This window comes from Manacus candei, unplaced genomic scaffold, assembly GCF_025592945.1.
Source record: "Manacus candei isolate 608988 ecotype Guabito, Panama unplaced genomic scaffold, ASM2559294v1 h1tg000003l, whole genome shotgun sequence".
Classification (NCBI taxonomy): Eukaryota; Metazoa; Chordata; class Aves; order Passeriformes; family Pipridae; genus Manacus; species Manacus candei.
Window position 1 is genome coordinate 17,879,018 of NW_026138051.1, and position 25,975 is coordinate 17,904,992.

A 25,975-nucleotide genomic window follows, 5' to 3' on the forward strand; every position below is an offset into this window, starting at 1 on the left:
GACTGCACCACACCAGGGGGAGGGATGGCTCAGGGGGCTGACTGGCTCAGGGCGTGGCTGGTCCTTGCCCCAGGGACCCCACATCAGCTCTCCATGGCTCCAGGAAACAGGGGTTCCCCAGGGAGCAAACCCTTTCCCTGCCTTCTCCCTGGCTGCCAGGCTGTGCCAGGCTGAGCTGGCATGCTCCCACCTCTGCTCCCGCAGGATCTTTGGACTTTGTGCTGATTTTGCTGTTTGCTTTTATTTAGCAGCGGGATTCACTTTCCATGCAAAGGACAACCCCCATATCCGCTGGGGCCTCCTCCGTCCCACCCCCCATCCCTCTGCCCCGGGGCAAAGACTCAGGAGGAGGGACCTGTCACCCACATTGTCCCCTGGTTCCCCGTCCTGCTGGGCACCGCCAGGGCAGCCATGTGTGCCCTGCACTGGATCACAGCCTGGGCACTCCTGCTCCACGGTATGCCAGAGGGGTGAGCTGGGTGCTGGGGTGGGATGGCATGTCTGGGACCCCCAGGAACCAGGCACACAGGGTGCAGGATGTCCCAGGCACAGCTCTGGGTGAAGCAGGGGTGGGTTCGACCCTGGGGCAGAAACGGGGTTGTGGCAAGGGGCTCAGCCTGCCCACCTGCCCAGCCATGGGCTCGGGTAAGGAGCAGCCCCCCAGGGTGCAGGGACCAGGCACCCAAGGCCCCCCCCCATGCTTAGGGTGACCCCACCCTGCATTGTCCCATGGACCCAAGCTGGGTGCCCTTAGCCCAAGGTGAAGAGCCAAGCACCAGCTGGTGATGGAGAGCCCAGGGAGTGGCGGTGCCAGCGGTGGCACCTGGTGCCAAGCAGTCCCGGGGAGAGGCCAGGTCTGGCTGGGCATGGCACTGCTGTCAGGGGGCTCCTCCAACACCCCGAGTGCTGGGATGCTCTGGGTCAGCTCACCTGCTCCTGGGTATGGTGAGCACCAGCTGTTCCCCGTGATGATCCCACTGGGCCATGGGCATTGGGAGATTTACTTCCTCTTTAGCCGGGCAATGGTGCTGGTTTCCACCCACTATTCCTGGGATTAAAACCCAGGACAACTGGTTTCTGCAAAAAGCCCCAAAGCTGGTCTAGCTGGTGTTTGGAGCTGGGGATGAGGGTCACAGCTGCCTGGTGTGGTTCTGGGCTGGAGCAAGGGGCCAGCAGGCCCCCAGGCTGCAGCCTCAGGCTCCCGGTTATTGCTGCACCCACAGGCTGTGCCGCAGGGTGGGTGCCACAGGCTCCTTCCAGCAGGAATGACATCCGGGATTGCTCCACGGACCCACCGGTGAGCCTTGCCTTGCTGCCCTTCCCTGTTCCTGAGACCCCCTGCATACTGTCCCCCCCCCAGTCCCAGCACATATCCCCCGTGCCACCAGTACCTGCCACCGACGGCCACCAACACGACGGCGCAGCTGGCGGCACTGCGGGACACCATGCGGGCCCACGGCGTCCATGCCTACATCGTGCCCTCCACGGATGCCCACATGGTAAGGCAGGAGCTCCCCGTGTCCCCGGGGACCCTGCTGGCATCCACAGCCTCCTCTCACAGCTCCATCCCCACTCCAGAGCGAGTACATCTCCAAGCGGGATGCCCGGCTGGGCTGGCTCACAGGCTTTACCGGCTCCGCAGGTGAGGGCACCCCGCAACCCTGGGTTCCCTGCTTGGGAGGCTGGCACCTGCCTTCCTGCTAGTCCTCATACCTGGGGATCCATGGGCAGGGCATGGTCCCACTCTCTGAGGGCCCCCAGGGGTCCCTGCCAGCTGCAGAGAGGGAGGGAGAGGTGATTCCTGAGCCCCCGCTCCTGTTGCAGGCACCAGCGTGGTGACACAGGACAAGGCTGCCCTGTGGACCGACAGCCGCTACTGGACCCAGGCAGAGCGTGAGCTGGACTGCAACTGGGAGCTGCAGAGGACGAGTCAGTGGGGGGCAGGATGGGGGGGTTGCTGAGTCCCCCCACTTCCAGGATCTCCCGCAGCCCCTGCCACAGCCTCCTCTGGGCTCAGCATGGGCTGGGACACGGTGTGTCCTCGCAGTGCCACCCAGCTCTCTCCTGCAGCCTGGATCGAGTCCATTGCCATGTGGATCATGGAGGCGGTTCCTGTAGGGGGGAACATCAGCTTGGACCCCTTCCTCTTCTCTGTCGGTAGGGCTGGCTGACACTGGGGGTCACCCTGCCCACGGGAGGACAGCCCCAGGGTGTGGATTTACCAGGTTCCCCACATGTGGGCTGCTTCTTTCCCCCCCCAGCCACCTGGAACAGCTACAGCCAGGCTCTGTACGGCTCCGGCCGGACCCTGCTCCCCCTCGAGACCAACCTCGTGGATCAGGTGTGGGGTGACCAGAGACCCTCTCCCTCCTCCAGCAAGATCTACAGCCTCCCATCAGCATTCACAGGTATGACTCTGGCCTCCCCACAGCTGCTCACCTGCAGCACCCCCAGCCCAGGGCCGTCCGTGGTGGTCCCTGCACCGAGCCAATCACTTGCCCCACTCCCAGGGAGCAGCTGGCAGGAGAAGGTTGCCGGGATCCGGCAGCAGATGGAGCAGCACGTGCGACGCCCGACGGCAGTGCTGCTGTCAGGGCTGGAGGAGACAGCCTGTGAGTACCCGCGGCGCTGTGGAGGATGCCATGGAAGGTGCCCTGGGCTCCGAGCCCTGGAGCTGGGAAGGTAGTGGCAGTCACAGGTGCAGAGGTCTCGTTCCTGACAGGGCTCTTCAACCTCCGTGGAGATGACATCCCCTACAACCCCGTCTTCTACTCCTACACCCTCCTGACCAACACTAGCATAAGGTGGCCAGCATTTCCCTGTGGGCACGGGGCATGGAGGGGGTTCATCATCCACTACCCTTCCACCCTTCCCTTCCTGAGCTGGCCCTCATCTGATCCTCCTCTCAGCCCCGCTGCCTCAGGCCCCAGCCCCACATCTCTTCCAATCCATGCCCCATCTCCCAGCCCACCCTGGGGCACCACACCCTCCCTTCCCGCACAGCCTGACAGAGGGCTCCTCCCATTCCCAGCCCAGCATCACTTCTGAGCCCCCCAGCCCTTTCCTCTCCGCTGGAATGGCTGGGCTCGGGGGCACCAAGGGCAGCAGGTGACCCCCCCACGTCTGTGCCTGCCCCACGTCTGTGCCCACCCCATCCCGCTCCCTCCCCAGCCTGTTCGTGGAGGGGTCACGGCTGTCGGCGGCAGCGCGGGAGTCCCTGAGCTCCGGCTGCCCGGGGCCGCTGTGTGTGGAGCTGCAGGAGTACGGGCAGGTGAGCGCCCACCTGCGCAACTATACCCTCGGTGACGTCACCGTGTGGCTGGGCACCGAGTACACCACCTACGGCCTCTACGGCATCATCCCCCAGGTGGGAACAGACACCGCGGCACTGAGCCCGGCCGTGGGGCACGCGGGTCCCGCAGGCTTGGGGACGGCCCCGTGCCACCGCGCTGTGGCCGCCCCTGGGGCCTGAGGGGACAGGTGGCCATGCCACCTCCTGCCTGCCCTCGCAGGAAAAGCTGCTGGAGGAGAGCTACTCGCCTGTCATGACGGCCAAGGCTGTGAAAAACGCCCAGGAGCAGGAGCTGCTGCGAGCCGCCCACGTAAGGGCTGTGCCCGCCCCCGCAGCCCCCTGCACAAGGCGGGGACACTGCGGGACGCCGGGTGCTGATGCCCTCTCCCCGGTGCCGCCGGGGCACCCCCAGGTCCGGGACGCCGTGGCCGTCATCCAGTACCTGCTGTGGCTGGAGAAGACGGTCCCGCAGGGGCAGGTGGATGAGTTTTCAGGGGCTCAGCACATCGATGCCCTCCGCAGGTCAGTGCTGCCCCCGCGGCACCCCCTGCCCAGTAAAGGGTAGCTGGGGACCTCCAGCACCTCCCTCCCTCCCTGCTGCCTTCCAGGGCCCAGCAGCACAGCCACGGGCCCAGCTTCCAGTCCATCTCGGCCAGTGGGCTCAACGCGGCGCTGGCCCACTACAGGTATGGCCAGGGCAGAGGGTGGTGGGCGGTGGGCAGCTGGGAGAGAGCTCTAACCCCCTTCCCTTGCAGCCCCTCCAACGGGAGCAGCCGGACACTGTCTGCAGGCGAGATGTACCTCTTTGACACTGGAGGGCAATATCTGTGAGTAGCTTTTAGCAGAGACCCCCCCTCCCAGCCCCACATCTAGGGGCCCCCAAAGCCAACGCTGTGGCTGCATCACCCTCCTTCACATCCCTCCTTTGCAGGGACGGGACAACAGACATCACTCGGACAGTGCATTGGGGTCAGCCCACCCCACTCCAGAAGGTACCAACCTCTCCTGTGTCAGCCAGCACCCCCCTTGGCTGCCCAGGACCCCCCTGCACTGCCCAGGACTCCCTGTGGCACTCTGCACCACGGTCGCAGCCAGGGCTGGATGTGCCAGGGTGGGTGTCCGGGCACCACCGTGCTCACCCCCCCGTGCCCCTGCAGGAAGCCTACACCCGTGTGCTGATGGGCAACATCGACCTCTCTCGCCTCGTCTTCCCATCCAACACAGCAGGTGGGTGCCAAACCTGGCATTGTGTAGCCCAGCCCTGCCCAGGAACCCTGGCACAGGAAGCAGGAGAGCAGGGGGGCCCCATCAGCTTGTTGGCCTTCACCCCACCCACCTCTTTGTTCCCCAGGGAGGACGGTGGAGTCCTTGGCGCGCCGGGCACTCTGGGACGTTGGACTCAACTACGGCCACGGGACCGGCCACGGCATCGGCAACTTCCTCTCAGTCCATGAGTGTAGGTGGCACCAGCACTGGCGCTGGGCATGTGGGCTGAGCTGTGGGGACAGGGACGAGGACAGGAGCTCATTGGGGGGTACTCATTGCCCAGTGGAGCCTCTTGCTGGGGGTGTCCTCTACCTGCAGTGTGTTGGGGTGCTTTCCAGGGTGACTCCATGATCCTTGCCAGTGTGATTCCCATCCAGTATGACTCCCATCCAGCTTACTGGGATGATCCAATGATTCTTGCCTTGGTGGCCCCATGGTCCTTGTTGGGATGGCTCCATGGTCCTTGTCTTGGTAGTTCCATGGTCCTTACCAGGGTGGCCCCATGGTCCTTGCCAAGGTGGTCCCGCAGTCCTTGCTGTGATTATCCAGTCAATGGTCCTTGTCAGGATGGCCCCGTAGTCCTTGCCTAGATGGCTCCATGGTCCTTGTTGGGATGTCCCCACAGTCTCTGCCAGGTTGGTCCCATGATCCTTGCAGGGATGATCCAGTGGTCTGTACTGGGATGATCCAGTGGTCCTTGCCTTGGTGACTATGTGGTCCTTGCTGGGGTTTTCCATGGTCCTTGGTTCTCCCTGGTGTGGCACCTTGGTCCTTGCTGGAGTGTCCCTGCAGCACACACTGTCCCTGGAATTCTTACCCACCCCATGTCCCTGCAGGGCCTGTGGGCTTCCAGTCCAACAACGTGCCACTGGCGGCCGGCATGTTCACCTCCATCGGTATGTCCCACCAACACGGATGGTGCCTCAGCCATCCGGGACAACCCCAGCCCCAGGACCAGAGAGGGGGTGTCAGCACTTGGCCCCACTCAGGGGTCAGATTTGGCCCTGCTAGAGTGGGCTAGGGGAGCCATTGGGGCTGGGGGCTCATCAAGTGCCCTCCTGGCCCCCAGAGCCTGGATACTACCGGGACGGTGAGTTCGGGATCCGCATTGAGGACATCGCCCTCGTGGTGGAGGCACAGACCAAGGTAGGGCAGTGGGGCTGGGGTGACAGGGGTGGCACAGCATGGGGAGCTGCATCCAGTCAGGGGGGCCCCCCCAGCAGGGCTGGGGGCACCCAACAGCATGTCTCTGTGGCAGTACCAGAGCGAGGAGAAGCCTTTCCTGACCTTTGAGGTGGTGTCCCTGGTGCCCTACGACCGCAACCTCATCGACCTCAGCCTCCTCTCCTCGGAGCAGGTATGGGGGTGCTCGGGGGGGAGGGCAGAGCAGGGATGTGAGGCCAGCACATCGGGCTGGGGTTTGGGGAGAGCAACAGGGGCTGGGAAGTGGATGCAACAGGAAGCCAGGACCATGGCGTGCAGTTGGAGCAGGTAAATGAGGATGGAGCAAGGATGGATGTGTGGATGGAGAGGGGTAACAGGATCTGCAGGTGGGGCTGGTGATTGAGGTGTGGGGCAGCTGGACAGGGAGGGCCAAAGGGGCTAAGGGGTGGCAGCATCCAGGGCAGCCCCCCTCCAGTCCCCTGCCGTGCCTGGCTGCAGATCCAGTACCTAAACTCCTACTACAAGAAGATCCGTGAGCGTGTGGGGCCAGAGCTGCAGCGGCAGCAGCTGCAGGAGGAGTACGAATGGCTGCAGGAGAGCACCGAGCCCTTCCCGGTGGGCAGCGCCGTCACCACCACCGCCACCACGGCCAAGCTGGCCCTCACCTCGCTGCTCTCGGTGCTGCTCAGTGGGCTGCAGGCCTGACCCTGCATCCACGCCCCCGCCACCCCCTCCTGCCGCAGCTGGTTCTTCCCCTGTGCTCACTTCCTTTTTTTTTGTTGTTCTATTTGCTCCTTTGTGATTAAACATGAGCAACGCGGGCGGGGGCTGTGCCCTGCTGTGCCGGGTGTGCTGCCTGTGCCTCACCAGCAGGTGTGGGGCTGGGGCACTGCCCCACATGGCCCCCAGCCACACTCCTGTGACCCTGCTTGTGCCACCTGCCCTACCCTGGGGCAGCCAAGCCGATGCCAACAGCGGGGAGATGGATTTGGACAGATTGTAATTCTGGGGAAAAGATGGAGGAATGGAATGAGAGGGTGCAGGGCAGTCAGCCCGACCTGGGACATCTCCACAGGTGCCAGCAGTGGGGTGACCAAGAGCGTGTCCCATCTGGGTGTGATGCTAAGCCGGGAGGACTTACAGATGCAGGGGACACAGGAGTCATGCCAGACACCAAGTGTCACACAGAGGGCTTGACCATCATGTGCCAGCAGGATGAGCAGGCACAGGGGAGGGCACGGCAGAGGGGTTGGGGACTGTCACCCTTTGCAGGGGGTGGGGGGACACTGTGCCCATCTGCAGCATCGCCAAGGGGAGGCACAGCATGGGCAACACCACCGGGGGGACAGCACGATGGCCGAGGGGTGTCAGGGCGCGGGCACCATCCCCACGCCGGGGGCCCCGGGCAGGGCAGCAGTTCCGTGGAGAGTTTCCTTCCTCCTGCCCCAGCCCGCGCCCCGGCAGCCGCCCCAAGCACGGCTGCAAGCGCCTCTCATGTGACCGCCGGCTTCCTGTGCGCTCCCGGCTCGGTGCCGGTGCCGCGGGACGGGACGTGCCGAGGTGCTGCCGAGCGCTGTGCCCTCTGGCCCCAGTGCCATGCTGCGCCGCAAGCCCTCCAACGCCGGGGACAAGGAGCCAGGACACAGGAAGGTGAGTGCTGGCAGCATCCAGGTGCCCTCAGCACACACCGGTGTCCCTGCGCACCCAGAGTTGTCCAAGCCTGGGCTGCCATGGGATGCTGAGCAGGAGGGCTGGTGCCAGGGAGCTGGGGCAGAGCCCCAGGGGGTTGGGACAGCGTGGGAGCGGCACTGCCATCCCTCTGTCCCTGCTGCCACCAGCCACTGTGGCCTCGCCAGTGCGTAGTCCTGGCACTGCCCAGCTCCCACCCTGCCTTGCATCCTGGTGGGATGGGTGGCTGGGATGCACGGTCCCCGGGATCAGCATGGGCGCCAGCCAGGGTGCCGGTGGGACCCGCGGGGCTCTGCTGGGGGGGCTGTGGCCCCCACTCTCCATGGCCTCCCCACGGCGTGGGCGGCCGCCTGCCATTTCCTGGGGGGCCGCGGCGGTGCCGGGTGTGCAGCTCCCAGCCCAGCAAGGTGCTGCGGTCGAGGCTGCAGCTCTGTCACGTGTCGGCCGCTTCCTCTGGCAGCACCGCTCTGAGGTGGGAGCCACAGCAGCACCAGCTGCCAGCACCGTGGCCCCTTGAGAGCCCCCAGCGTGGCACGGCCGTGTGCCACCCTGTGACAACCTGTCTGGAGGCTGGAGTCACCGGGGGGGGGCCACAATCATCCCCCTGCACCAGGTCTCACACCAGCTGGCACTTCAGCTCTTGCCAAGCCCTGCTGGGCTGGCATCAGCATCGGCAGGTCACCGTGGGGAGCAGGGCAGTGCCTGGTGCCAGGGCCCTGCCCACGGCAGGCACACATCCCACCATGGCAGCTCATCCGTGCTGGGAAGCTCCCACGGGAAACCTGGGTGAAGTCCCCCTCGCTGCACCGGGAGGACCCATCCAGCCCGGCAGGTCCCAGTGGGCATCCCCTGCCCTTGCCCAGCCACAGACGCTCTCACTTCCCTCTCATTGCTGTGCTCTGGGAGAGCCCGGCCTCCCTGGCTCACATCCCACTGCCAGGCTCTCCAGGGCTTCTCCAGTGCTGGGCCAGCAGCTTTCCTGGCTTTGGAGCTGTTTTATCTCTGAAGGGAATGCTCCTGGGGGTTCAACGCTCCTGGGTCTGGTGGGTTCGGGGTGCTGGGGTGGGAGCAGAGATGCACTTGGAGCTGGCCCTGCCCTGTAAAGCCCCAGCAGGGGTGCTCTGGGTGTCCCACTCCGAGCCAGCCTTCTGCAAGGAACGGCAAAAACAAGTGCTGAAGGATGCTCGGTGGAGCCGAGGAGGAGGAGAATGAAGACGGGACAGGCTGAGCAGGGGCAGGAAGGGCCTCGTAAGGAGCTCAAAGCCGGCAGAGCCGCTTGAGAACGGAAATCGCTGTTTGTGGTGGTGGCAGAGTGAGAGCTGCGGTGCCTGCTCTGAGCCCGCCGGCAGTGGGAGCCGAGCTCACCCGGCCCGAACACGGAGTTCTGGCATCCAGGGATGAGGGAGACGCAGGACCATGTGGCTGTGCTGGGATGCTGGCTGGCTGGCTGGCACCAAGGGCGCTCCTGTCATGGAGAAACCCTTCCCATATGGGACAGGTACCAGAGGACATGGAGATGGAGGCAGGCAGGGGGCACAGGGAAGACTGGAAGGAGCAGGGGCAGAGGGGTGCAGCAGGACTGAGATTCATAATCTGCCTCGATGGCTTTGGCGCAAAGATGGCACTGAGCCAGCTGAGGGTGCTCTCTGGGCTGTGGGGGACACTCACAGTCAGAAAGCACGGGAAACTTTCAGTCCTGGAGTTGACCACGGAGGCAGAAGCAGGGACGTGGCTGCTCTCATGTTCCCAGCCGTTCACTGCCTGCCCACTTGTGGGTGCTGCAGAGCCCTGTGTTCCCCCAAGACGTGCCTAGCCCATGTGCCAGGACAGCAGCGTGGCACAGCCCTGGGCTGCTCCCAGCTTGGCAGTGCCAGACTCCATACCGGAGCATCCCTGCCCCAGGAATGCTGTGCCAAGCAGCTGCACAGGCACTGAGAGCAATACCAGGGCTCTGCTTCCTTGGTCTGGCGGGCTCATAGCACATGGCAGCTCTTGGAATCGGGTGAGACAGGGGAGACTGTGCCAGCCAAAAAACTCTCCCATCACCCTGGGATGGGCAGAGCAGCCCAGAGGGAGGACGGGAGCTGGGGCAGGGGGTGCAGAGAGAAGCCCTCACACCTTTCCATCTGCCCTCTCACACCCCTCCCCCTGCCCCCAGCTTTCCCTCCAGCGCTCCAGCAGCTTCAAGGACTTTGCCAAGTCCAAGGTCAGCTCCCCCGTGCCGAGCGAGAAGGAGTTCAACCTGGAGGAGAATGTGAGTTCCCAGCCTCCCCAGGGCAGCAGCACCCCTTGACATGCCCTCCTCCCCTGGGATCCCCTTCCCAGCCTATTTCAGAGCTGGTTTCCCCAAACTCCTGGTCCTACCAGGGGCCCACATGCCATGGAGCAGCCCATGTTCTAGCACACGTGGGATTTGGGGTTTCACAGCCCTGTGTGACCCCGCTGGGGTGGAGGGCTCTGCCTTCACTCTCCATCCCTCTGGCAGATTCCTGAGAATGATCCCAGCAGTGCCAGCCCTGAGGATGCCCCGCGGAGCAGTGGGACGAAGCTGGGCAGGAAGTGGCGGGCGGTCATCTCCCGCACCATGAACCGCAAGATGGGCAGGATGGCCGTGAAGGCACTGGCCGAGGGCAAGGTGAGCGGGGGGTATGGGGGACATGGGCAGGTGAGTGGGGGGTATGGGGGACATGGGCAGGTGAGTGGGGGTCAGCTCCTCCTCCCCCAGCCTGACCCCGGTCCCCACAGCAGGGAGAGGTGGAGGAGGAGGGGTCCCCGTGCCCGCTGTCCCCAGACGGCAGCGCAGAGGAGCGGAGCCACGACAAGGTGCCGCTGTCGTACCCGGAGCTGGAGGAGGAGGAGGACGGGCGCCCACCCCTCAGCCGCCAGATGTCCAGCGGTGAGCCCAGCCCCAGCAGCACACCGGTCTGAGCCCCCAGCAGAGCACATCCTGATCCCCTTCTTCTCTGCAGGCAGCGACATTCCCAGCCCTGGTGGTCCCCGGGACAGCCTGCAGCTGGAGGAGACTGTCCCAGCCTACGCCGGCCCCTTCTGCGGCCGGGCCCGCGTCCACACCGACTTCACCCCCAGCCCCTACGACAAGGACTCGCTGAAGCTGCGGGTGAGCCACGGCCACTGCGGCCCTAGGGAGGGAGGGACGGTGGCTGGGGACCCTCCTGAGGCAGAGCTGTTCCCCAGCTGTCCCCAAGCCTGCACCCACTGCCACCCCATCTCCTTTGGCCCAGAAAGGGGACATCATTGGCATCATCGAGAAGCCGCCTGTGGGCACCTGGACTGGGCTGCTCAACAACAGGGTGGGCTCCTTCAAGTTCATCTATGTGGATGTGATCCCTGAGGAGACAGTCCCTGCCCGCAGGAGCCGGGGCTCCAGCCGGAGCAAGCGCCTCAAGCCCAAGACCCTCCATGAGCTGCTGGAGCGCATCAACCTGCAGGTGAGGGATGGCAGCCATGGGGAACAGTGGCACCCAGCACGTGCCCAGGGTGCCAGCAGTGGGACCACCCCCTCTCTGCTCCCCTTCACTATCCCCCATCCCTGTGGGTCCCTCCACTGAGTACCCCAGGGGCACAGAGGGGACACATGGGGCATTTCTGGGTGATGTGGGGGCAAGTGCCCACCATGGACCTGCACCGGGGGCCAGGGGAGCCACCTGCTCATCCCTGCCCACCATCCCTCACCCAGGAACACATCCCCACCCTCCTGCTGAATGGGTACCAGACCCTGGAGGACTTCAAGGAGCTGAAGGAGACCCACCTGAATGAGCTGCACATCACAGACCCCCAGCACCGCGCCAAGCTGCTGACAGCTGCCGAGCTCCTCCTGGACTACGACAGTAAGAGCCCTGGGGAGGGAGTGGGAGACCCCCACCACCACCCACAGTCCCCCCTGCTGGGCACCCCAGCAGCACCACTAATGCCTCGGTCCCTCTCCCAGCAGCCAGTGAGCCGGAGGATGGTGACAGCTCTGAAGCCCTGCCATCACCCTCGGAGCCCAAAGGGGACATTCCCCGGGACTCAGGCTGCTTCGAGGGATCGGAGACCCTGGATGGCAGCCGGGAGGAGGCCGAGCTGGGGGGTCCTGAGGAGCAGCTGGGGGCTCTCTCCATGGCACAGTCCCCCTGAGCCCACTGGCACTGCTGCTTCCCACTCTGGCCCTGGCAGCAGGGACAGACCAGAGGGGACAGCTGCTGGCAGGGGACAGAGGAGCCCCAGCGGTGTGACCTCAGGGCCCAGCTTGGCCCCGGCACCACAGGCAGGTGCTGTACCCCCAGGACATTTTGCATGGTGCTACCTGGCACTGCTGCCCCGATGTGGGGGCTCTGGGCACCCCAGGGCACCGTGCTCCAGGCATGGGCTGCTGCTCCTGGATTTGCCAGGAGGCTTGAGGGAGCTGGGGACGGGAGCCATGCCTGCAGGCAAATGAAGTCTTCACTGTCACTGCTCAGCATGGGCACATAGAGACCCCTCCTCACTCACCATGGGGGGCAGCAGGATGCAAATAATGCAGCTAAGACACTCTGGAAGTGTGAGATGGAGAGGCTGGAAAGGCACAGGGAAGGGGGAAAAGGCAGCTGGCTTGGGGCAGCACAGACACGCAGGGGCTACAGCTCAGCCATTTTCAAACCAATTAAGTTTCCTTCATTGTTTTAAAATTAAAAAAAAATAAGAAGAAAAAAATAAGAAGAAAAAAATAAAGAACCCCCAACCCTTGCCCGACCTCCCCTTCCTTCTGGAGACCCCGACCAGCGCAGGCAGGCCTCACTGGCACGGCAGTCCCGGCAGGCAGCACTCCCCACACTGCATGGAACGGGGAGCAGCAGAGCCAAAAAATACACTTTTTCACACCGAATTTGAGATTTGGTCAGTAGCATGTTGGGGCGGCTCCCACGGCCGGCGGGGTGCTCAGGGCCAGGAGCAGGACCCCTGTCCTGCGGGGACGAGATGGGACCGGGCTGGCTACAGGGCCATGGCAGGGAGGCCGGGAGCAGCTGCAGGGCCACTGTGGACCCATGGCCATAGCCAGAGCAGCAGCTCTGCCCTCTCACCGGGAGAGGAGACCCTGGCACCGCAGGAGAGGGGGCAGCGCCGGTGCCACGTTAACACCACGTCAACACCACTGTCACCCGCTGCCAGCCACAGCCCAGGGCCACGCTGCGAGGGCCTAGGGAAGAGGAGCGAGGTGGGAGGCACAGGCCAGGCTCCAGAGGGAGCAGGCTGCTCCACACAGCTGCTGAAAGCAGGATGGCATGAGGCCAGGGGCGGAGCAACAGCGACTTCCCGCTGCCAGGCAGGAGCATCATGGAGACACACACAGGACTGGCCAGGCAGGACACCCCCCACCTGCCACCACCCACTGCACACTTGCAGGAGGCACAGGAGTGCCCAGCACTCATGGTGTGGGATGGGGAGCTGCCAGGGCACAGAATGGCCTCTCTCCACCACGGGCCTCTGCAGGGACCCCGCAGGCGTGAGGGTCCTGCCAGCACAGGACAGGGAGTGGGGCAGGGGAGGAGGAGCCCTGCCACGACATGGAGCTCTCCCACCATCCCCCCCAGCCTCTTCTCCCGACTTTGCTGAGGACACACAGGTGAGTGACACCACACAGCCCATCCTCGGGCAGCCAGCACAGCCCTGGGAAGATCCAAGGCTCCCACAGCCAGTCTGGGATGGCTGAGAACTGCAGAGCAAGGCAGATGGGGGACACCGGAACACAAGGACACAACACAGTCAGGGCTGAGGTTCTGCAGAGCGGCCGTGCCACAGCAAGGGGAGGGCTCAGTGCAGACACCCAGCAGCAAATGCAGCCCCAGCACCAGCCAGGGAACCGGTGGCACAGGCAGACCCTTCCCTGCAGCTCAGTACACCCTGGCACAACCACTCTGTGGCTGGTGTAGGTCGGGGAGGCTGCCCGCTCCTTCCCTCAAGCCTCCGGGTCGGTTTGAGCCCCAGGGCAGGGTGAGGAGGGTCCCCATCACAGCTGCTGCCCCAGCTATGTCACATGAAAAGGAGCACAGGAAGAAAGCTACTTAAAAACCGCTGCCAGCAGAACTCCTCCCCGCTTGTTTGGGTCCTCTGGGCACCACAACGTCTCCTGACAAGCCTTGCCACGCCAACCACAAAACAACGTCACAGATTAGAGGAAGGAGGGAGGAGGGGAGAGAGGATGCTACTGCCATGATTGCTTTCCCCTTCCCATGGGGATTCCTCAGCAGGAGGGAGCAGGCTGGTCCTGACTGCTGAGCTGCTGGACCACGAGTTGCCCCATCAGAGCTGGGGCCAGGCAGAGGGACAGCCCCGGCCCTGAGCCAGGATGGAGCATCCAGGACAGCCTGCAGAGCCAGAGGCCCAGCCCTGGCCGCAGGCAGACCTGCCTCAGCAGTGGCAGTGCCCCGTGGTGACCAGGGCGTGCCACCCACACTCGCTGTCCCGTGCCACCGCTGGCCCACACCGTGGTGAGTAATGACTAAAGCAAAATGGCCATGGGGAATCAGGTGCCTGCCATCCAGCCCTCCTCCTCCTCTCCTCCATCACTTCCAGCTTTGATTAGACAAAACAAGAAAGTTCTCCCTTCCAAGCAGACGCTAGTGCTCCGCTCGCCCAGCGTCCGGGGAGGGCACCGGGACCTCCCCAGGCGTTCGCTGCTTCTCCTCCGGCATCTCGGTGTCACTCAGGGATGGCACAGGGACCTGGGGAGAGAGGACAGAGTGACCTGCAGGGACACACCCCAGTACAGAGCACCTGTCTGAGCATACAGGCCCCACGGCTCTGCTCCTGCCTCCAGCTCCACCAGCAGCAGTCTCGGCTGGGCTTGGGAAAAGGAGAAACCAGGGGCCCCCCAACAAAAACAACAAAAGCTTCGGGAAGAGCTGGAGCACTGGACTGCTCCAGCAGAAGTGGTCTGGACTGTATCCACCAGAGAAGCAGCAGATCGTGCCCAAGCATGAGCAGGCCCAAACATTTCCCACCATGTTCATGGAATAATTTAGGGAAGTGCACTCTGGAGGTCTCCTGTCCAACTATGTCCTTAAAGCAGGGCTAATTTCAAACACAGAGCAGGCTGCTCTCCAAAGATAGAGATCCCACATCTGTGAGGACCCTTCCCAGGCAGAGCCCTGTAGCTCACATGCAGCACCAGAACAAGATGCAGGCAACATCCCACCCTTCCCCAGCCCCTCCCAGCTCCATGGGTGACAGCTCCTGAGTGCTCTCACGGCAGCACTGATCTCCAAAACCACAGCTAGCTGTGATCTCCTTTGAGGAAACTCCAGGAAACCAAGAGGCCCTGGTTTCCAGCGTCAGACCAAACTGGCTTTTCACCAGCAGCCTCTCAGCAGAGCCCCTCTATGTTGTTCTGTCCTTCCTACATCACTCTCAGCTTTCCCTCACTGTCCAAGAGCCCCCCCAGCTCCCAAGAGGATTACTCACAGCACTGGGGAGAGGAATGCTGCCATCCTGCTGCTTCATGCTGCTCTCCTCAGCCTGCCTGGGGCCCTGCATGGCCGGGGGCTCCTGTGTGCCAGGCCCCCGTGGGCACGGCCCCTCCTGAGCTGTGCTCTCCTCCTGCTGCAGGATGCCCCGTCTGTCCAGGACACTGCAAGAACAGAGCCATGCCATCAGAGACACATGCCTCCCCAGACCCCATCTCTTTTCCCAGCAGGAGAAGTGCTGGTGGAAGGCAAAGGTCAGAGCTGCCCCTCAACAGCTTACCTGGGAGGCAGAGGCCCACAAAGCACCTCACAGCAGTTCTTCACTATGTTGCCGTGGCTGTAGGGATTCTGCACACGGTTCTTCCCAGTCCAGGACCCCTTAATCTGAAACAGTCAGGCACAAGGTCAGGTCTGCTCCAGGGAAACCCTCCCCCAGAGCCCTGCCTTGGCCTGCAGAGCGGGCACAGCTGTGACGCGCTGAGAAACGGCAACGGCTCAGAGGAAGAGGAAGAGTCTACTTACGTCTTCGTTGGTTGTCTGATTCAGTGCCACCAGGAAGGTGTGGAACCCAGTTAACCCCACCACCGACCACAGCGTGAAGAAACAGATGAGCACCTCCAGTACAGTGAGAACAGTTAAGGACTGGGAACAGCTGGGGAGCGGGCCCAGCCCACCTATCACAACCCTCAAGCACACCAACTTCTCTTCCTCTCCTAACCATGGTTTTCTGTTTTAGCCTCCTCCCCAAAGCCACAAAACTGCTCCCCATCTTGTCATCGGTGGAAAAATGCCCAGAGATACATGTTAGAGTGGCCTGGGCAGCCCGTCCATAATGCAGCTCCCACTAGCCCCCAGCTTTAGAGAAGAGGCACTGTGGAAGGATATGTCCCTGGGGTTTCCTTCAACGTGTTCAGAAATCCAATCTTCAGAGATTCTGCAATACAAAAAGCAAGAGATATTTTTTACTCTGGAACATCACATCAAATTCCCTTTCCCACTCCATCACTCTGGTTTCCCACCGCTATCTGTACCCTTCCTCCCTCCCTCCTTCCCAGCCCTCCAGCCAGACTCACTCAGTGCTACGTAGACGATGTTGAAGGTGAAGATGTAGATGGTGAGGAGGGAGAGCGAGAGGATGAAGAGGTAGAAGTAGCGGTAGTTCCTCTTCCCCACACAGTTGCCCACCCAGGGACAGTGATGGTCGAAGCGCTCTGGGGAAGCCAAGACGGAGATCAGCACCCTCCAACACAGCCCTGCCCACCTCTGGATCTTTGCTCCTGTGCCCCCACCTCAAAAATCTCCCAGGCTGATAAGGACTCCTAAGTCCAACCCTCTGCTCACTCAGGACTCTGTATCCCAGCCCCCCGTCCAGCAAGGGAGACCAGGTCAGAAAGTCCAAAATCGTTTCATAAGTCATTTTGCGCATTAAGAGAGAGTTTGAACTTGGCCTCTTGTGTGTCTTCTCTCCCTGGGGTACAACAGCCACAGCACACGGGTTAGATGAAGGCCTGGGAGTCCCCAGGTTGTTACCCAACCCACTATATACCTACTAGAATAATCAGGAGAGGGTTCGTGGAAGTGCATAAACACACAAAGGTCGGGAATCTGAAGAGGGGGAACGGGATTTCTACCTGGAGCAGCACTGCTGAACATAAGCCAATTATATACACAGGAGGACAACAACCAGGGCACCCCATAGGATAACACAATCCCCATGCTGATGAAGGAGCTGCTGTCATCCAAGACACAACTCTCCACTAGAACCCTCCAGCAAGGCCAGAGTCCAGTGGAACAGAAAAACAGGCTGCGCACACACACGGAGAAGTTGGACTTGGTTAGGCTAGTTATTGCCAAAGTCCTGGCAAAGAGTAACCACGTGGCTCCAGGTGCTGAGCAAACATCAAGCTCCTTCAGCATAAGACAAGGCAGCCTGTCCCTATGTGGACACATCACCACTTCAGACCCGCCCAGCATGAGGCACAGGTCTCCCTCTTTCTCCCAGGTTCCCCCAGAGGAGCTGAGGGCAGGAGCAGGCCCACCCTGCACTCACCCACGCAGTTGTCGCAGATGCTGCAGTGCGAGGCGCGGGGCGGGCGGAAGATCTTACACGTGTAGCAGTACTTGAGCTTCACGATCTGGTTGTTGATCTGGAAGTTCTTGATGCGCGGGGGCGGGCGCTGGCCCTGTGGCACGGTCCCGTTGGTGGCCTCTGCCAGAGAGAACAGAGCACAGATCGGACCTGCTGCTACAACACGACAGGCCCAGAACGACAACTCGTTTCCCTGCCTTTCCTACCAGCGGGACCAGAGCCTGTTGGCTCCAGAGCCGGCGGCTGCAGCTCTGCTCATGCGAGCCAGAGCCAACCTGGCAGCTTGGAGGCAGGAAAAGGGATGCCAGAGCTTTCATGGGCACAATGAGAGAAGGCTAGGGGTTGTCACCCGCATTCATAAAAACTGATCCCTGAGGGATCAAGGGGACCACACCAAACTTCCTGCACCCCTTCCCAAAAGCAAACTTTGTATGTACATGGCTACGGGAGAGAAAGTAGCAGGTGAAAGGGTTCCCAGAGAGAGATGCAGGTACATCATGCCCCCTTTTTGAGACTTGGCCAAGCACAACGGGCCAGCAGATCGGGGCGCTCCTCACTTTTGGAGGTCCAGCCAGGAGGAAAGGCTCTGCAGGGACTGCAGCCTAAAAATATGCCAGAAATACAGAGGCTTTTCCAGCCCTCCCCAGGTTGGCTGCCCCACACTCACCAATCTCCATCTCGATGAAGGCTGCCTCGTCAGGCAGGGCCCTCGGGATCACCCCGGGGTCGCTGAAGCTCGTCCGCAGCAGCGTGGCCATGGCAAACAGGAAGAGAACTGCTGCAAACACGGGGATGGCCGGGGACAGCTGGACAGCCAGGTACCGGCACCTGCGGACACGGGGCGGGAGGAGATGAGTCAGAGCGAGTCTGGAGTCTGCCGGCACCGCGCTGAGCACGCCTGGCACGGCATCAAAGCCCCGGCGCTCCTGAGCACCGGTAAGATCTAGAGCAGAGAAGCTGTTCAGCATGTCCTTCTGATTCCCCACCACAGGGGAATGCTCCTGGGGCAGCTCCAGTGACCAGGCACCATCACAGCACTGCTGTGTTTTCCACCAGCCAGGCACAGATACTTCCCAGCATCTGTTCTGTTTTCAGATCCAGTTTTGGGCGGTGCCAGAAATGTGACCAGGGAGCTGGAGAGACCATGCCTGTTAGACCCCTGCTGCCAAGGGATGGGCTGGAGCTCCAGAAGAAGCACCCAAGGCCTGGTCGAGGACCTACCAAGCCGGAAGGCATGGAAGCACATGAGGATGGTGGGAATCTCTAGCTGGCCCCTAAAGGGCAGCAGCTTCCAGTACCACAGAAATTACTGGAATTTACTGCATCCTGTGCTTCTCAGGAATGGGTTCCTCTGGAAGTGCAACATTCCCATGCAATGTCTGTCTTCCTCTGTCTTTTCTGAGGTAAGGGACTGAAAAGCTCCAAATAAAGCAGAAAGGCTCCTGCTCCAAGATTTCCCAAGCCCAAGAGGGAACATGGTACAAGGTTTGTTTGCTATAAAATGCAGCAAGACTCGACAAGGAGTTTATTGTTCTCATCCTGCTGATGGAGGAAGTGCAAAGGGAGCATGGGACTCATTTCATCATAGCTGTGCTGCTCCCACATAGCCTCATCCATGTTCCCATGAGCACCACAGCGCAGGCCTGGGTAGAAGTCATGGTTTAGAGACATACGGGGCTGAAAGAAAACACATATTTATCCTAATTCCTTCAGAAAACCCCACTGATATTGGGTCAAAATTCCTATAGAGCTTGCCTATGGTTTAAGGGAACCCCCCCAATCCCACCATTTGTACCATGTCTCACCTCTCCTCTCACATGTGTCTTCCCTGGGTGCCTCCTGATGCAGCTGAGCACTGAGGCTTTCAGGCACCTGGCTTTCCTAGACCCACCCTTCGCCCTTTTTGGTGAAGGGTGAATCAATCCAGATTCCTTCTGTTCCACAGTTACTCTCCAAGAGAGCATCAGTCTACTGCAGTGAGAGGACAGGGATTATGCTCCCTGGGGGGGCTGCCATCCCAACCAAAGCCATTTCCACCAGCTCCACAGCACTGACTACTTAATTCTGGACAGCATTCCCACCACAGCTTCCCCAAACACAATGCAGCTTCCAGCTCTGCAGACCCACCACAGGAATGCTCACCAGACCACTGGCTGTCTCCAGCGACTGTCCCCAGCGTGTGACAAGGACAGAAGGGCTGCACACTGGAGCTACAGCATGCTTTGGTCACAGCTGCAACACCAAGCACCCACAGTGATGCACATGGCTTGTCTCATACACCAACATCCTTAATTTCAGACACTGCACACTCCTCAGTTCCCCAAAACAACGTCCCTGTGCCGAGCCTTGCCCACAGACAAAGAGCCAGAGGGCTGAGCTTATCGTCTTCAGGCAGCACAAGATAACTTTGCATTCCCTCTGCAAGGGCAAAGTCCAGGGAGAGCTGCAAGTCGGTCAGAGAGTAAACAGAAACCTTGGAGCCCATTTGGGGTAGAAATATGGGTTTAGGAATATGTAATATGGGTTTAGGTGTGGGTCAGCCTCTTCTCCCAGGTTACAAGTGACAGGACAAGAGCACGCAGCCTCAAGCTGTGCCAGGGGAGGTTCAGGTTGGACATCAGAAATTTCTTCCTGGAAAGGGTGGTCAGGGAGGTGGTGGAGTCACCATCCCCAGAGGTGTTCAAGAAACGACTGGACATGGCACTCAGTGCTCTGGGCTGGGTGACAAGGTGAGGATTGGTCAAAGGTTGGACTAGATCATCTTGGAGGTCTTTTCAAACCTAAATGATTCAGTGATGCTGTGATTATCCCTTGAAAATCTGGACACTGTCTGCCCCAAAGGGCTGCAGCCTGACCCTTGTTCAGCTGACACAACAGCTTTTGGAACTGCCGTGACAACATGAACATATTGTGGGTTTAAATATGGATCCATGAACTGTGTTAAAGCTGAGCCACAGCCCTCCTGCTTCCACACGGGCTTAGCTTAACTTCCCTCAACTAGGCTGGCTTCTGTGGCCCCTCACAGCTGAGGGCAGAGGGCAGCTCTCACCACACTGAAACTGCATAAGGCCCAACATGGAGCCCAACATGGAGCCCCCCACATGCCTCCTGTTCTCCACTGCACTGATGGGGCCTCACTCTTCCAGAGGTGACTTTCAGGGAACATGTCCACAGCAGGGACAGCAACCACACAAAGTCTTGACTTGGTACTCAGGTACTCACTAGCACTGGGGTATCTTCGGTCTATGCTGCATCTCCAGCATGATTTCACTGCTCAGTAACAGACATTTTAAAGATCTTTTGTTTGGGAGAGCTCGGAGCCAACAGAGATGCTCTGTTGGCATGTGAGGATGCTGCTCCCCCACTCCCAGCACCATATTTGTGCTCTGGAGCGTTTTGTCACCGACAGGCAGACAATAACAGCACTATCACAATTCATCGTCACAGAGGGGTGGGCTGGGGGCAGGAAGGCTCAACAAAGAGATCATTGGAATGGGGGGGTGGGGGGAGAAGCAGCTAACTGGGAGGTGCCACTAGTTACAGCGCTTGGCCGGTTATTTTGTGCCCTCTTGAGAAGGTCTGTTGTAATCAGCACATTGAGCAAAGCTCTGAAGGAAGGGGAAAGTCACCATGCCTGGATGACAGGGACTGCAGCCACAGCCACTGGGCACTGCATCTTCTACACAGGCCCCAACTGTGCTCAGCACAAGCTTCATGATATCAGTCACTCACATCTCACCTGCAAATCAACTTTCCTAAACTACGGCACAACCACACTGTGAGTGCCAGCAGAGCTGTATCTTTCCCAAACACCTGACCCTCACCAGGGCACTTCAGCCATCTGCACCTCCCAGCTCTGGGATGGTGTCCAGGAGCCACTGTGCTTGTGGTAAGTGTGAAAGAGGCTGCTCCAAAGCCCAGGTAAGTGCCACAACCACAAATCTGTGTCCAGGCCCTTCCCAGCAGCACCAGGCAGAGCTGGAGCTCTCCATGGAACCTCTCCCCATCTGCCAGCGGTGACACAGAAACCCTCACTACAGACCCACATCAACTGCCAGCACACACCATGTGCTTCTGACCCGGCTGAGGCAGGACACAGATGCATTACACTGATGTTATTGCTCTTTTCCTGGCTAAAAAATCAAGTTTCCACACAGGCAGATCACCCCAAGATCCACACGGAAATGAGGGCGTCACAGAGGACACGCAGGGAGGCTGAAGTCATCTCCTGAGAAGGAACCCACATATGAGAAAAAGGTCAATTGAAACCCCAGGAGCAGCCACTGCACATACAAACAGGAGCAAAACAAGCTGAACTCTGGACACCAACAAACTCACCTCTATCCAAAGAAATTACAGTGATTAAAAAGCACCGATCAACTCATGTGTAAGTTTTGACCGTGCTTGTCAGAGATCTGTCTAGAGGTAACACCATCTCAGAGGCTCCTCTGTCAGCCTTGGGTCTCTGGGGTTCGGAAATCAAAACTAAAAAATAAAGTCACATGAGGGGCAGTGTAGGTGTTTTCAACCTATCAGAAGACAAACACATTTTCATCTCTACAAAGCTAAGAAAGTAGGAAAAACGAAGTGACAAATATACCTGGGCATTGGAGAAGCCTCTGACATTTACAGATATCAAGTTCTGTGCTGAAAAGCTGGAGGCAAAAGAAATCCCATTCCCTTCAGCTGTGTGAGGAACTCACTTCAGGCCATGAGACAGGCTGGCAAACTGCAAAGGGAACTCCCAGCCTGAGAAAGGATGCAGCATCCCATCATCCTCGTTCCCAAAGGGATTTCACAAGTGCTTTACATGGGCTTCTCTCACGCCAGAACACCACGGGCAGAGTTACCAGCTAAGTGCCCAGCCACAGGGCTGACATTACCGTTAGGAGTCTGAAACAACGCCCAGAGGATGTGGAACCGAATTTTATGGGACATGTTATGGAGCAGACCTAGTTAAGCACAGGTCTCGGACCCTGCAGGGACCAGCCCTGAGCAGCGGGAGCTGCTCCCTGATGAAGTGGTGGTGAGAGAGGTGCCCTTGGGCAGAGGACCCTGGTGGCTGCAGAGCCCTTCCCGGGAGCCAGAGCCAGCACGGCTCCGTCCCTCTGCCTTATCCAGGAGGGAGGAGCCGGATCTCAGGTACGGCACTGAGCTCTGCCAGCCTCTGGGTCCTGTTCGCTCCCGGATGGAGAGACTTACGCGATCCCAGACCACAGCGCTGCGGACTGGGAGATCAAAGCACGGAAACTCCCACCCACAGGGCTGAGGAGGCTCAGCCCGCTCGCCTGCGGACACCGCGGAGCAGCCGATGGCACTGGAGATACTCGGAGGAAAAAAAACACCACCAGAAGCAGCAGCCCAAAGAGCACGGCCGTCATTCCAGGGCTGCGGAGGACCCTGCCAGCGAGGGACGGCGGTGGCTTTTCCCCTGATGCGGGTGCCGGTCCCCACCAGCGCCGGCTGTAACCGGAGCCAGCACAGCCCAGAGCGCCGGGATCAAGCCCGGCCCGGCGCAGGGCGAGCAGCCAGACAGATCCTGGCTCCAGGCACCCCCGGAGCCGCGTTCAGACAAGGTGTGACTGCGCAAGTGATTCAGCTGAATGGAAAAGGCACCACGGCACGGGCAGCCCTGCAGTGAGCGGGCAGGGAGGGGAAGGGCTCCTCCGCCCACCACCGACTGCCACGCTCCAAATCCAGACCCTAACACCCGGATGGCTCCTCTGTAGCACGAGTTTTAAGAGGGGAAACCAGGAATTTGCATGCAAACGCAAAAGAATCTGCCAAAAGCTGAGACAAAGGCACAACGCGGTGAAAGCTCAAGGTTGAGACCCTCACCCAAAGCTCCCCGAGGTGCGTGGAAGGTGCACAGGGTAGGTAGGGAGCCCAGCTGCTCATCTCAGCCTGGTCAGTGCAAAAGAGACCCTGGGGAGTCCTTCCAGATGGGAAGGCAATATCTCATCCCTCTCCCAAACACAAAAATCCCCAAACAAGTTCAAAACAACTCCCTCTTTACCAAACAGAAAACACTGAGATGTTATGCACTGAATCAAATGGGTATTCGGGGTTTTCCCAAACTTTTCCTTGTCTTCCTTAGATGATTTAACTAAAATTCAATAGTGATCCTACTCCCAGCAGCACTTCCCCTGCACAGCCCACCCTCTGGCTCTAGGCACGGTCTGAATGTCTCAGTGCAAGCAACCCCTCCATAGGCCTCTGCTTCCCAGAGCATGGAAAGGGGCTTCTCAAGGAATTTGTAGTCACATTCCAGGCTAACCACGGCCTAGGGATGGAACACAGCCTTAGCTCACTCTGCCTGGTGCAGCTGGTGAGGGCAACCACAGCAGAGCGGGATGTGGTTCACTCTCCATGGGACCCACAGGGAGCCAGAGCAATTATCCCTCAAATCAGTGTTTCTGGAGCAGCAAAAAGCATTTCTGGAGCAGCAGTTCTTCCTGCAAGGCAGGAAGGCTCAGTCCCACTTTTCAGATGGAAAAAAAAACCCCAAACAACAAACCAAGAGTGGTGTCACTTGGTACCTCAGAATTCAGACTGAGCCAGGGATAATTTGGACAAGGAACTAGGGAGAGCCAGGCCAGGCCAGGGGATGTGGAGACAAGTTCCCTAGCCTGGGGAAGATGCTGAGGAGGCCAGCATCTGGGCTGAGGGGTTTATGGCTCTGCAGGGACAGCCAGGGCTTAGCCAGGGAGCAGCTCCTTCCGCTTGCTTTTCCTGGCTTAACAAGCTTTTGTGTTACCCAATCCTGTGTCAGCCCTTCTCCTGCCCCAGAACACAAACATACCCAAGGAGACTGAGGAAGGGAAGTTTTGCAGTTCTTTAGCTGATCCAATTTCATCCTCAAACCAGGTGACAGGGGCGTCCTGTACCCTTCCACAGCATCAGCTGGGGCAAACATAAGCTTTTCCCTTTTTGTTTGTTTTTTTTGATTGTAGGATTACTTTAATGCCAGCCCAGTTCCCAGGGATTGCTGAAAGGAGGGGGCAGGTCCCTCTCCTTCAGCAGGATCCAGGGTTTTGGCTGCAGAGCTGATCTAAGGGGTGGCTGGACCCTCCCCAAATACTGTGGTGGCTCTGGCTGTGGGGCCTCTGCTGTAGTGCAGCACTGGGGGCAGATCAGACCGTCAGGAGCCTCGGAGCCATCAACCTCATTCCTCATTAATCCTCCAGCAGGGCCACCTCCCTGGTGGGGCTGACAGGGGTGGCTGCATGTCCCCCCAAGGGCAGGGACACAGGCTGGACCCTGGGGCTGCAGCAGCAGTGCCCTTGCACCCCAGCCATCCCAGGGCCAGGAGCACTCAGGACTGCCAAGCCCCAGACAGAGGAAAGGGTGACCCATGGGGACAGAGGGCCAGTGTCACCCTGCAGGGTCCGAACACAGGGAGGTGTCATCCCATGGGCAGAGCCGGGGGAACGATCTGGTAGGGCCCATCCTCCCCAAAACCTCCAGGCTCAGTCTGCTGAGGGCCAGGAGGCAGATCTGGGCAGGCAGAGCCACACCATGCCAGGCTCCCCTCTGCCAGGCTGCTTCATGCCAGGCTCCCCTCCCTCTCCGGAGGCCCCCGGACCGGTCCCCAGTCCCATCCCAGCCCCGTGGGGGTCCCCGGGGGAACTCACTCGAAGGCAAAGAAGAGGGCGCAGGTGCCGAGGATGAGGAAGAGCGTCAGGTAAAAGATGCCCTTCTGGCGGGCCATCATGATGCGGCCGTCGCAGCAGAAGGTGTTCCTGCCCGGCAGCTTCTCCCATTTCCGAACCACCTTCTTCCTCGCCACCATCACCGACATGGCGGGGCCGTCACTGGGGCGGCGGCGGCCGCCGCGCGTCCGGGCGCTGCTGCTGCTGCTGCTGCTGTTGCTGCTGCTCCTGCTGCTCCGCCGCCCGCGCCCCCGGCATCATCGGGGCCCCGCGGGGCTGCGCTGGCGGCTGCGGGAGAGGGAACCGGGAGAGCGCTCGGTCAGCACCGGGGAGGCGGCGGCGGCAGCCCCGGGCCGGGGGGCGGCGGCCGTCGCCATGGAAACCCCGCGCCCAGGAGGGGCGTCGCCGCGGGAACCCACCGGGGAGGGGGCGCGGGGCGCGGCCCTACGGGGAGACCATCGGCTGGGCGGGGAGGGGGCGGCGGGGCGGCCCCGCGACGGGAGGGGACGGGGCGCGGCCGGGCAGGGCAAGGCAGGGCAGGGCAGCACCCACCCCGCAGAGGGTAGAGGGCAGAAGGGGAGGGCTCGGGAGGGCGCGGGGGGTCCCGCGCCGCCGCTCACCCGGTGCCGGTGCCGGTCGGGCCGGGCCGGTCGCTCCCTCCGCGCCGGGAGGGGCCGCCACGCCCCGCAACCCAAAGGAGGCGCGGCCGCCGCCGCCATTGGCCCCGCCGCGCCCCCGCGCCCCGCCCCGCTCGCCTATTGGTCTCACTTGCTGCCACTCCACGGCGGCTCCTCCCGCCCCGCCCGCTCATTGGCAGTCAGCGCTGTCGTTCCGAGGAGGATCCTCCCTCTTCTGAGCTTTCCGCGTGTCCATTGGCCAGATACGCTGTCACTCAGCGGCCCTGGCCCCGCCCCGTGCGGACAAGGGGAGGCGGGGCGGGGGCGCGGCCCGGCACGTGTCGGGGGCGGGGCCTGGGCCGGGTGCGGCGAGATCGGGATAGGGATAGGGATAGGGATCGGGATCGGGACCGGGACGGACACGGGGGGTCACTGGCCTGGCCCGGCTCCCGCCAGACCCCCGGCGGGGCCTGACCAGCGCAGCTCCGCCGTTCCTGGTTTTCTTTTCCGTTCTCTCGCACCAGGTGCCCACCAAGGACCGGGCTGCCGAGACCCACTTCTGCCGCGGGGAGCACAGGGGAGTTCCCCGCCTGCCCCTCCCACATTTTGGGGCCGCACTCCTGTTTGCTGGCTTTGCACACCGGGACCCTGGGGTTTGGTGCTGGGAACACCCCGGTGTCCCACCCCGGTGTCCCACACACGGTGCTCCCCGTGGGCATGTGGCAGCCGGCGGCGGCAGGGCTCCGGAGCCTCAAATCCGAGGG

The 25,975-nt window shown here is 61.1% G+C and overlaps 3 protein-coding genes across 6 annotated transcripts; 2 read left to right on the forward strand and 1 right to left on the reverse strand.

The window, feature by feature from the left end:
• The first annotated feature begins 263 nt into the window (after positions 1-263).
• On the forward strand, positions 264-6,543 carry XPNPEP2 (X-prolyl aminopeptidase 2). The gene is made up of 21 exons (XM_051790905.1): positions 264-457; positions 1,224-1,297; positions 1,389-1,499; positions 1,579-1,642; positions 1,825-1,929; positions 2,071-2,157; positions 2,262-2,408; positions 2,511-2,612; positions 2,723-2,804; positions 3,172-3,367; positions 3,513-3,602; positions 3,705-3,814; positions 3,901-3,978; positions 4,048-4,119; positions 4,224-4,284; positions 4,450-4,519; positions 4,644-4,748; positions 5,395-5,454; positions 5,628-5,704; positions 5,817-5,915; positions 6,221-6,543. The coding sequence occupies exons 1-21, from the start codon at positions 412-414 to the stop codon at positions 6,425-6,427; spliced, it is 2,043 nt and encodes a 680-aa protein (XP_051646865.1). The 5' UTR covers positions 264-411; the 3' UTR covers positions 6,428-6,543.
• A 92-nt stretch (positions 6,544-6,635) lies between these two features.
• On the forward strand, positions 6,636-11,561 carry SASH3 (SAM and SH3 domain containing 3). 3 transcript variants are annotated; one of them, XM_051791167.1, is made up of 8 exons: positions 6,636-7,372; positions 9,570-9,665; positions 9,897-10,046; positions 10,157-10,307; positions 10,381-10,529; positions 10,654-10,860; positions 11,109-11,259; positions 11,361-11,561. In XM_051791167.1, exons 1-8 carry the CDS (start codon positions 7,319-7,321, stop codon positions 11,546-11,548), a joined length of 1,146 nt encoding a protein of 381 aa, XP_051647127.1. In that variant the 5' UTR covers positions 6,636-7,318; the 3' UTR covers positions 11,549-11,561. The 3 variants fall into 3 exon arrangements, with proteins under 3 accessions (XP_051647127.1, XP_051647108.1, XP_051647117.1); XM_051791148.1 differs by lacking the exon at positions 6,636-7,372 and having other exon boundaries at positions 8,936-9,665; XM_051791157.1 differs by lacking the exon at positions 6,636-7,372 and having other exon boundaries at positions 8,936-9,665; positions 11,364-11,561.
• A 582-nt stretch (positions 11,562-12,143) lies between these two features.
• ZDHHC9 (zinc finger DHHC-type palmitoyltransferase 9) lies at positions 12,144-25,323 on the reverse strand. Of its 2 annotated transcripts, none has more exons than XM_051791270.1 (10): positions 25,215-25,323; positions 24,577-24,882; positions 17,610-17,770; positions 16,904-17,062; positions 15,927-16,064; positions 15,739-15,787; positions 15,376-15,478; positions 15,134-15,237; positions 14,852-15,017; positions 12,144-14,112 (listed from the first exon to the last, which is right to left on the reverse strand). In XM_051791270.1, exons 2-10 carry the CDS (start codon positions 24,741-24,743, stop codon positions 14,008-14,010), a joined length of 1,152 nt encoding a protein of 383 aa, XP_051647230.1. In that variant the 5' UTR covers positions 24,744-24,882; positions 25,215-25,323; the 3' UTR covers positions 12,144-14,007. The 2 variants fall into 2 exon arrangements, with proteins under 2 accessions (XP_051647230.1, XP_051647221.1); XM_051791261.1 differs by lacking the exon at positions 25,215-25,323 and adding an exon at positions 25,014-25,191.
• Between the last annotated feature and the right edge of the window lie 652 nt (positions 25,324-25,975).

Coding starts and splice junctions, on each gene's coding strand:
- XPNPEP2 (XM_051790905.1), top strand. CDS start 412: ATGTGTGCCCTGCACTGGATCACAGCCTGGGCACTCCTGCTCCACG. Junction 4,285..4,449: donor AGCCCACCCCACTCCAGAAG/GTACCAACCTCT, acceptor GTGCCCCTGCAG/GAAGCCTACACCCGTGTGCT. Junction 5,705..5,816: donor TGGTGGAGGCACAGACCAAG/GTAGGGCAGTGG, acceptor TCTCTGTGGCAG/TACCAGAGCGAGGAGAAGCC.
- ZDHHC9 (XM_051791270.1), bottom strand. CDS start 24,743: ATGTCGGTGATGGTGGCGAGGAAGAAGGTGGTTCGGAAATGGGAGAAG. Junction 15,788..15,926: donor CATCGTCTACGTAGCACTGA/GTGAGTCTGGCT, acceptor TTTGTATTGCAG/AATCTCTGAAGATTGGATTT. Junction 15,018..15,133: donor TGTGGGCCTCTGCCTCCCAG/GTAAGCTGTTGA, acceptor CTGTTCTTGCAG/TGTCCTGGACAGACGGGGCA.
- SASH3 (XM_051791148.1), top strand. CDS start 9,228: ATGTGCCAGGACAGCAGCGTGGCACAGCCCTGGGCTGCTCCCAGCTTG. Junction 10,530..10,653: donor AGGACTCGCTGAAGCTGCGG/GTGAGCCACGGC, acceptor CCTTTGGCCCAG/AAAGGGGACATCATTGGCAT. Junction 11,260..11,360: donor GCTCCTCCTGGACTACGACA/GTAAGAGCCCTG, acceptor TCCCTCTCCCAG/CAGCCAGTGAGCCGGAGGAT.